This window comes from Solanum stenotomum, chromosome 6 (genome assembly GCF_019186545.1).
Source record: "Solanum stenotomum isolate F172 chromosome 6, ASM1918654v1, whole genome shotgun sequence".
NCBI lineage: Eukaryota > Viridiplantae > Streptophyta > Magnoliopsida > Solanales > Solanaceae > Solanum > Solanum stenotomum.
Genome location: NC_064287.1, coordinates 41,958,041 through 41,969,051, shown reverse-complemented (window position 1 = coordinate 41,969,051; position 11,011 = coordinate 41,958,041). Strand labels below are relative to the sequence as shown.

Genomic DNA, 11,011 nt, shown 5'->3' with positions numbered 1-11,011 from the left:
CTTTGTTTTTGGTTCACATTTTGACGCTTAATAAAGAGTGAATAACGGGTAAATATACTTTAATGGATATGATCAGATGAATAATTTAACTGTAATAGACAATTATGTGAATATCCAATCTTATACTTTATAAAATTGGGATAATTTCATAGATATCCCTTGAGGTTTCGCTCTATAACACTCATTTTCCTTGTGGTTTACGATATTATGTTTACCTCCCGTGTATTGAATTTTTTTTATAACCATTCGAAAAAGTTATTGCTGGCCTCTCCTTTTGTTTAAATCCTTCCTTCTATGGAAGTAGCATTTAAGCTAAAGTCTTAGGCTTCCTTAATCACAAATTGCCTATTTACACATCATAGTAATAGTTTAAATAGCTAGCGAATCAGATTTGTATATTTCGCCTTTTTTATAAAATAATTATATAATATCATGTTTAATTATATATAACTAATTATGCGGTAATTAAGGAAAATAATACCTTAATTAAAGGTCATTTAGTTCAATTAGAATACGTTACCAAATAAGACTTCTCCTTCTTGACGAAATACAAAGTACTCATTGTGTTCATTATATTGAAATTTCTTCAGAATTAGAACATAATTCATTGATTTTTTTGTTGGTTTGTATACAACAATCTACCCATTACAAGTTGTATATTTTTCTGACCACATTCAATTATTATGTATTTCATATATTTTTTTGGTTAATTTATGTTTAATTTGCAGTGTTATGTTATTGACAACGAATATCCGTTTGAATTGTGTATTATTTATAAGTTTAAAATAGTTTTAAGCGTATTAACATTCTATATGAAGTAGTTAATTTTCTTGAAAATCATTTGTAGATGTATGTAATTGGTATCGAATTTCACATTAAGTTTGCTTTGCGTGTTTATGCGACTATTTTATAGTTTGTATATAAGTCGTTGTATATTTCAAGTCAACAAATATGTATAATTGAATAATTTTTCGTTGACTTATATCAAATTTGTATATGTTACTCCATATTATATAGATTGTATACAATTCGTCGTATATTTTAAATAAAAAAAATGTGTATAGTTGAATAATTTTCGTTTACTTATATCAGTTTATCTATGTAACATCTCGCTAATTGAAAGAACTAGAAAGAGCTAGAATTAGAAAGAGTCATTTTTGGAAAGAATGAAAAATCTGGAAAAATTGGTTAAGTTATGTTAAGTTTGAGTTTTGGGTTAACTTCAAACGACCATAACTCCTAGCTCAGGGTGAGTTAGGTGTGTTACCAGATACCGTAGAAAAGATCTTTGATTTATCTTTCCAACGCCACCGAGTTTTCTCAATTTCGAGTTCGTACAAGGAAGATATTCCCATTGGAGGTCGGGCTGTTTAGATAAGGAAAGTCAAAACTGGTTTATTAAGGGGTATTTTGGTCTTTTCCATACTCACTTGATTTAATTCATTTTTAGTAAATTAATTAGGGTCAAAACTGAATTGGTTTAGTTTGCACAATTGAAAATTCACGCTAGGGCTTTAAAGAAAAGATAAGAGGAAAAATCAAGATTCGTCATCTTCGTAAGGAATTGATTGCGGATTTCCTCAAAGATTTGATCCTACAAGGTATGTGAGACTTTCATAACGTTGGGTTCGTTCACCCACGTGCCAAACATGTTTAATTCAGCGTGAATTCGTTCTAAAAAGATTGGAAGTTTGAATGTTCTTGATGGGTGTTCTTGAATTGCTTTTGTTCTTGAATTTGGGTTGGGATTGAGGAGTTCCTTGAGATTAAAGTGTTGATTCCTTGAGTTGTTTAAGTTAGATTTTTGTGTATATGTTTTGGGTATCTGATTCTGAAGAGAATTTGAGAAAAAGGATCGAGTTTAGTCGAATTTAGATCAAAAAACAAGTTGAAAAGTTCATTGGGTTTGCCTGGGGAGGGGCTGGCGCGGCAAGCCCCCGTAGTGCCAGGAAGGCTGGGGCGGTGCGCCAGAAATGAGTCCCAGTAACTTAGGGGCTGGCGCGGCGCGCCCGGGTCGTCTGCCCTCACCCGTTTTTCATCGTTTAGCCTGTTTAAGTCCTTCTAAAGTGTACTAACACTTCCTATTGATTCTAACTACTCTAAAGGACTTCTAAACACTTAGAAATCATCCATAAACTTGAATCCAAAAAATTCAAATTCAAGGAAAGTTAAGAGCCAAGTCTAGAAAGTTCATAGAGTCTTTTCAAGAAGTCTTTTACAAATGTTTTAATCTTCTTTTAAGACTTGAGTTTTGAGTTAAGTAAAAGTAACAAATGAATTTCATTTCTTCAAAAAGAGTATATGAGAACTAAATATTCCCAAAGAGTAAATGTTTTCATATTTAAACAAGAGAGGAAACACTGATTTTCAAGAGAGCTTTTGAGCTAGTTTTTGAGTAATTATCTCAAACCAAAGAAAGAGTTTTGTTTTTAAAACATATGAGCTGAGTATATTTTGGGAGTAGTATTGAGCACTGATGTGGGGACGAGTTCATAATAACTCAAGTCTCCATAAACCATGTAGCAATCATGGGTAGAAAGGATCATACTTTTTAGATGACTCATTAGTGCTTTTTAAAATAGACTGGTGGATCCACTTAGTTGAGGCGTTTTATATAACGGCAAAGTATAGGACAGTTCTGGCAGCGTGGGCGAGACGTTGTATCATCACTTAGGCTCATAGTGATGGTTGTCGGTTAGAGAAACTCCCACAGTATAATATTACTTCATTATATGAGTAAACTGGGTTGTTATTGTATCTCTTTAATACATTGAGTTATCACTTATTGTTTTAGATGCTTTGTATAAACAGCACCATTATTGTTGTTTTTACTTTGCATTTGAGTTGAGTTATTCATGAGTTGAGAAAAGCCAAGGTAAGTATTCTTTTCAAATTCTTTTCAAGCTTATGTCTTGTTTCGTATTCCCCACGCATACTCGTACATTCAATGTACTGATGGCATTTGGCCTGCATCATTTTATGATGCAGACATAGGTAACCAGGATCAGCATCCAACGCCTCGTTGATCCAGTTGAGCACTCAGAGTCAGTTGGTGAGCCTCCTTGCTTTCCGGAGGACTCCTTTTACATTGCTTTAGTATTTCAGTTGTTAGGATGATGAGGGGTCTTGTCCCGACATCCCTCTTTGTTTTAGAGGCTTCATAGACAAGTAGTCATAGTTCTTTAGTCTTGTATTTAAGATGTTTTGCTATAAGACTTGAGTTGCCATCTATGGCAAGTTTGAATATTTTATCCTTAAACGTTCTGAGTTTAAATTGATACAATTATTTTATAAATGTATTTGATCCTTGTAATAATGCTTAAAGTCTTCCACAGAGAGTCTAGCCAAGCCAAGTGTTCTCTTGGGGACATAAATGGTTCTCGAGTGCCAGTCCCGCCCAGGGTGTAGGCTCAGGGGGTGACAGTCTATGTTACGATTTGAACTCTATATTATATAGATTGTATACAAGTCGTATATTTTAAATCAACAAATGTGTATAATTGAATAATTTTTAGTTGACTTATATCAGTTTGTATATGTTACAGTTTGAACTCCTTATTATATAGATTGTATACAACTCGTTACATATTTTAAGTCAACAAATGTGTATAATTGAATAATTTTTATTTATTTATATCAGTTTGTAGATATGACGATTTGAGCTCTATATTATATAGATTGTACACGAAATATGTAAATAATTGTAGTTGTATAACTGTACAATTTTAATTTTGTATAAATGTAATCTTACAAATAGCATAACTGAGGATTTAAACATATGCTGATTATTAATTATGTAATATATACAATTAACTAAAATTACAACTCATTTATTATGTCATATACAAATTGAAAAGAAACGCAAGGCTATAACTTTAAATCTTCTGCTTCTTGTTGGTCCATTACACCATAATCATCTTCCACAATTGTTTTTGAGTCGTTCTTAATGGAAGATGTTTCTTGTACTTTTCTTTTCAAGAATTATCAACTCTTTTTTTTCTTTGGAGCTTTTAACTCCATCCTGATGGGATCGTTGTGAAACTTAGATTTAATCTTCTTTTTTGCTATGCTTAAGTCAATAATTTTAGATTTGTCAACGAACCTGCAATTCCTTCAAGATCTTGGACTAATCCCAATGAAAAAGATGGACTTTCAACCGAATTTGTTGCATGCAAATATATACCTCTAGAAATTTTCTTAGATGAAGATTGTTCTTCCATGATTTGAATGAGTGTGATGATTATATTGAAGGAATCAAGATTATGACTATGGAACTATGAAACAATAAGGGGAAATCAAAAATATTATACAAATACAAAAAAATAAAAACTGATGGAAGTTAAAAAAAATGAATAGAGGTTACTTGGAATTGATTTTGCACGATAAGGAAGGTTGATTCAAAATTTTCAAAATTCGAATTTTGATCTGTTAAGTAATTTATGGGGGTTGAGAGATTTAAGGAGCAAATTAAATGTGTGTGGTAAAAAGAGATAGTGTGTAGATTTGTTTAAAAGGAGAAAACGAATTCTACACGTTTTGATACAAAAAAGTGGACCTGACTTAGCCATTTTCTTAAACAATAACCATTTTTCATTATTATTTTAAACTGTAGTAATATAGCATAATTAACTATTAAATATTTAGCGTAGTTATTTAATTTTTCTTTATAAAATATCAAGTCCAATTCATTATTATGTGGGATCCAAATCATTTTTTTAAAGAAATATATTTTTTAATAATTTTTTAAATTTGAAAATGTTAATATAAATATTTACAAGACAATAGTACATGGTTTTACTATGCAAATATCTTGAGTACAACCGTACAAGAAAATGATTTCCTAAACATAAAATTTCTGTTAATGTTAATAATTTTTTACATGAGTATTCATACGACTCGAACCAAATAGATATATTAATAAGTAAACAAAACTAACTTAAAAGAAATATTAACTTGTTATATATATATATAGTTTAAGTAGACTTTGAGTTTTGATTCTTTTTGCTCTTTACTTATTTTTAATATTCTATTCATAGTGCTCAAGTCCCACAAGTCGGCCTTAAAACCCCTATTCTGAAATAGACTTCAAATTTTTAGTTCAATTTTATCAAATAAAAAAAAAAAATCACAGATTGAAATGAGCCAGCCAACATACCTAGCCCATATTGATGGTTCTAGTTAGGAGAAATTTCACAAATAACTACTAAAAATAAATTAATTAGGCTATATAGATATAGTTTGCTAATTACGATTTGTAGCTACATGTTAAAGGGAGGAAAGAGATGAGTGAGATTGAGAGATGGAGGTGAGAGGCTAGCGAGAGAGTGGAGAAAGGTGGATTGTATTTGTATATTTGTCAGATAATTGTATTATGTAACTGGTATACATATGTATTTGTATATCTAGCGAGTGAGATTGGGAGAGGGAAGAGAGAAGCGAGCGAGAGAGGGCAGAGAGTGGAGAGAGGTGAATTGTATTGATATATTTGTCATATAATTGTATACGTACATGTATAATTTGTATTTGTAAATGTATAAGAGAGGAGAGAGGAGAGAGAGAGAAACAGAGGAGAGAGGCGCGCATAATTATAGCTAAAAAGAAGTTGTGAGTTCAAACTATAGCTATATTAGCTAATTAACTAACGTATATTTGTTTATTCGCGTAATTTCCCGTTCTAGTGGAAATCAACTAATCAAGTAGGTTCAATTACAATAGCTTAAAACAAGGATTGGAGATATACAGTAATTGTCCACCAAAATGAAGAAGAATTTCACAAGCAAGCATGCAATCTTGTTATATCAATGCAACCCTACATCTCCAGTTGCTAACATTAATCATTTTAATTAGTGTAGCCTTAAGAAGGGGCAGCTTTGGATTTTATGCTAAATTATTTGTACCATTTTAGAAAATCTGACATATCCTATCTGGGGTATATTTGCAGTTACTACATTTTTGGTAAACCCAAGCAAAATACTATGAATATGTCTCTGTCAACAAAATAAAACTCCCACATTATGTATCATGCGTGTTTAGCAATAATAACAATATATGACCAACATGAGTCATGGTGCATTTGGTGAGACTCTTCCGCCCTTAGTTAAAAGTTTCGGGTTTAAACCAGTGGCGGAGTTAGGATTTTTAACAAAGGGGTTCAAAATATGATGAAATAAACACACGAACTAATCGAAGGGAGTTCGATATCTACTATATATACATAAAATAAAAATTTAACAATATATAAATAGTAATATTTTCCGTCGAAGGGAACCCCTGAATGTATGCTGGGTCCGCCCTTGGTTCAAGTCCTCGATATGAAGAAAATCTTGTTGGAAGCGTCACCCCGAATGGATCCTGCAGTGTGTGATTTAGATTTCGTCGATGCTGTAATGTAGACTCCGAAGACCAGATGAAAAAAAAAAAACAATATGTAAAAATTTTCGAAACAAAATTGGACAGCCTTAATTCCCAAGCAAAATTTAACTCATATGCATGTGGATACAAATAATTGACACATACCACATGTTACAAATCACCAAGATTTCACAAATGTCGAACACCTAAATCTGTAAATTAATAATAATCAAGCTGTTTATACTCAAAAGAGACATAATTATTATGATGAGAAAAAATCGAAGCATCTTTTGTTGTTAATAAAACGAGCCTTATTAGCTGTTATGTGCATAATAATTAATGATTTAACGAACAAAACAAATTTCAGTATATGCTTATTGTCAGTATAAGTATAATTGTATCTGAGAATTTTTTTTTAATAAGATGGAAAATATTCAAAAGAAAATTATTGCACAACGTACTCCAATTACATGATTATTTATTTAAAACATGTATTAGGAAATTAATTTTAAGATGCATGTATGTATGCTTTTGTTCATGAGCTAGAAAATATGAAAAGTTTAGAATTAAATTATGATACGTATACTAGAATAGGTATATGTTAAAAGCACTAGATTTGAGTCCTGAATCACAGGCCATGTATGTACTAGAATGTTGGTCCAAAAAGCACTAGATTGATGAGATTAATTTGGAAGATGATACGGTGTTGAGATATAATTAAGTAAATAAATGTGTGTGTTTTCTTGCCGCTTAAGTTTTTAGATCTTGAGAAGGTCAAACAATTCAACATGATATCAGATCAGGTAGAGATTCTAGGTTTGAATCTCACCACCATCCGAAATTTTCATATGTTTGACTCATGAAAAAGAGTCAAACCCACGCGTGAAAGAGCGATGATCGGGTCATTGCAAGAATAAGCAATTTAAAATGAGTAATAATCTATGTGTCAAAATTCAAGGGAAAAAAATCAAACAAGGTTTCTTAGGAAGAACATGTTCCAATTACTATGTCTATATGTTAATCCCAAAATTTTTTATAATATATTTCATAGTACAAGTCTCTATGGAAAAGATGATTCATTTAGATCGAAATTACATTGTCATAATTCATTTTGTATATTTGAAAGAGGTTGACCTTCTTGCTTCTCGCATTATACCTGTCATTCAATTTGGAACCTATGAATCTATCAGATTTAGAAGCTTGGTGTCTAACTTGTAACTCATAAATTGATGGTACATGTATGAACTAATCCAACAAAAGAAGTTCAACACATAATTTTCCCAATATTCTAATTGTAAATTTTGTTGTACTTTTATTAGCTTAGGTTACATTTTACACCAATACTTAAGCATAAAGATTTGTCTATTCTAAGGCTACAAATTGTTCTCCAGAAAACTAACAAAAGGAAAAACAAATACTCTTTTAAGGCCACAATAATGATAAGATATAAATTATCAATTCTTTTCACTTGCAACTGATGATCTATTGTTTGACCATAACTTACTGAACATTTTTTTCGGTCGATTCGGAAGAACACATAAAGCTTTAATTCTTGAAGATTTTCCAATTTCATCTGCATTATGTTCATCCAAATCATCATCTTCAGCTAGCTTCATTTTCAGAGTTGAAATGTTCGACTTTGGAGATTTTATGCCTGATGCATTACTCCACTGGTCATTAACTGGTGTCATTTTGGCCTTGTTAAAAGATGCTGCTGAAGTCTTGGCTGTGTCATCATGGTTTGCTAGAAGTGCTTTGATGTTACTAGGCAACTCTGTTACATGACCACCAGACATCGCGGTTCTAGCTTGCTCGAAAAAAAGAACTTGAACAACTACCCTTAGTGGAAGTAATTCATTTTGTGCAGCATGCATACAAACATCCATTGATAGTTTCTTGCAGTCTAATATCCTGCAAAGGCGCTTTCTTTCGCTCTTGTTCAGCCCTGGATGCCCCTGCATTTTTCGTTACAGTTTGAGTTATATGCACTGACGTTTTAAAAATAACATGAGTAACATTTAGGACATGTGCAAAGGATTATTTCCATGTTATGTGCAATTTTACCTTGAGATAGATGTCGATGGCTTTGTAAAGATCATCATGATCAAGCCTGGCGAATCCTGGGATTGCTTCAGCAATTGATATGAATTTTGAGAGGGCTAAATTTGTGTCACTAGCAATTTCTTGAAGATATCCATCGACAAGCTTAGCTACCTTGAGTTTTGAGCTATGTGATGCTGAAGAAGATCTTCTACTTTCTTGAAACTCAAGGTCAATATTCTCTGCGGATCGAGACCTTCTCCTCTCAAAATCTCCTCTCCTTCTTAGTGGACTTGTTGGAGGACTTTGAACCTGCAACATGAACTGTTGTAATATGGTAATAACTATATCCACATCATAAATTGTGTCACATGTGTGTGACACACAAGGTATTAACAGATCATTAACACTAGCATCTTCTAATTGAAGTCCAACCCTTCTTGCCAATTCCATTTTAGATGAACAAGAACCCTTCAATATGTTAGTTGCTTTAAGTAGTTTCAACAAGAAACTACAAGAAACAGCCCCCTTTTCAGCTGGTAACAAGCTGATTATTGACTCCAAAAGCAGCCTGTGTTTTCCAATTGAATCCGATTCGGATTGATCATGTACTATCTGCTTCTCAAAATTTGCATACTTTGAAATGTTTGGTAACCATCTTGAGGCGTAAATTCGCAATGCATCACCGACAACAGTAGCAGGTACTCTCCCACCAGATTTGATAGCTATCATACTTCTCCAATAAAGGTCTATGCTCAATTCTGCTAAATCTTCAGCCCACCAAATTTTAGATGAATCTTTATTATGTCTTCTGCTATCGGATTCAATGCAAGAAATATCATCCCTCGGGCCTCTTCTCGAGTAGGTTCTTGACAAATTAACCTTTGAAGGATGAGCTAAAACTTTCGAAGCAATAGCTTCAATACATCTGCTTGTAATTACCAAGTCCTCAGACCATAAAGGGTAAGACTTTGTACTTTGTAATGTCACAATTGAGTCTTTCCAACCTGAAAGTATGCAAGAATTGAAAAACACTTCGAGTTTGTAAATCAAGTTTCCTTTCTCTACATCCTCTGTCATCTGTAGATACTCTGCAGCACAACGAGCCGCGACAATGTTGTAAGCACTTAGAGTGATGGTAATTCCATAACAGAACTTTGCACATAGCTCAAATGCCTCAATTCCACCTGGAAAATCTGGTAGCTGCACAATTTGATGCTGTGATGTTTCTGGACTTTCAGAACATAGCCTCTGTAGCCTTGAGCACTTTGACAGCAGAGGAAACTGTTTAACACAATCAACTCCAAATTAGTAAGCATTTGGATTCATAATTTTTACATGTCCAAACACAATTTCCTCCAAATTAGCAGGCATTTGGATATGTAAATTCATTTTCACTAGCAAAATACATGTCCAAACACAATTTCGACTCTGAGAAAAAGATAAAGAATCTAACCTTGTGAAGCAAATATCTACTACCCTTTACTTGAACTATAAGATCACTAACAACTTCAGAATTAACTGACCTGCATCAACCAAAAAAACAAAAAAAATCTTTGATTTCTTTGGAACATTTTTGAATTTTTTCTTCTTTGATTTCAAGAAACAGAGGAAACAATTAATAAATTACCTTACAGCCTCAGTAGTAATGAAAGTGTCAGGCCTAGATCCAAGTTTCATAAACTTCATATTCTTGAGTCTTTTTTTTTTCCCTCTTTTTGTTTCACAAAAAAACACAAAATATATCAAGCAATATGCAAAACCATGAGAGACAAAGCCAAATTCTACAACAGTTGAAAGGTTCACTTTTTTTAGACACCACTACTAGTACTAGCAAATAGCAATAGATATTGTCTAAAAACAAAAAAGAAGCACTTGTTAGTTTAGAATATCCTGTCTAAAAAAAGTTTGGTAAATAACACAACAAGATTGACACTAATTTCAACTCCACAAATAGTTGCTAAGGAGAAAATAATAATAATAATAATAATAATAGAGAGAAGAGGAGGGACATGAAACTAAAGGTTGTGGATTTGTTTGTATCTGGCTTGCACTAATGCAATTTATATTAATGATGATGCTGACCAAAATGATATGAATCAAGAAAATTTAGTTAGTGACATGAAAACAGAAAGAATCAAAGCTACCCCAATTCTCATTTAAATCAAAGGACTGTGACAATATAAGTCAAATAATTTTGAAAAGAGAGAGAAAAAAAGGGAGGAAAATGAAGAGCCACAAAATTTATTCTAATATTAATAATTGAAATTGGAGAAGACAAAAAAAACTAATAAAAAATCCCCTTTCTTATAAATAAACAATAGCAAAATATGTTTAACTCAGTATCAAAATTAGTTAATTTATGATGAATTCTTAGATTGCAAAATATATCAAATTGTACTCACTTAGGCACGTGTTACGCTAAGACGGACTTAATTAAAGTGTCAATCTTGCCATTGGAGTACTTTTTTTTAGGGGAAATGGAAAGGGAATTAACCCTCACTGGTAGTAGAAATTGATAACCAACTAAGCTACTAAGATTATCTATTAAGTGAAAATCGAACCCTCATCAATAAGGTGGAAGTTTAGGTAGTCAACCAATTGAGTTTATCTTGCCATT

General features: G+C 32.3%; 1 protein-coding gene across 1 annotated transcript; it reads right to left on the bottom strand.

Annotated features, from left to right (window-relative positions):
- Nucleotides 1-7,720: 7,720 nt before the first annotated feature.
- Nucleotides 7,721-10,594, bottom strand: LOC125867766 (BTB/POZ domain-containing protein At1g67900-like). The gene is made up of 4 exons (XM_049548343.1): nt 10,022-10,594; nt 9,848-9,917; nt 8,416-9,675; nt 7,721-8,306 (listed from the first exon to the last, which is right to left on the bottom strand). Exons 1-4 carry the CDS (start codon nt 10,078-10,080, stop codon nt 7,806-7,808), a joined length of 1,890 nt encoding a protein of 629 aa, XP_049404300.1. The 5' UTR covers nt 10,081-10,594; the 3' UTR covers nt 7,721-7,805.
- Between the last annotated feature and the right edge of the window lie 417 nt (nt 10,595-11,011).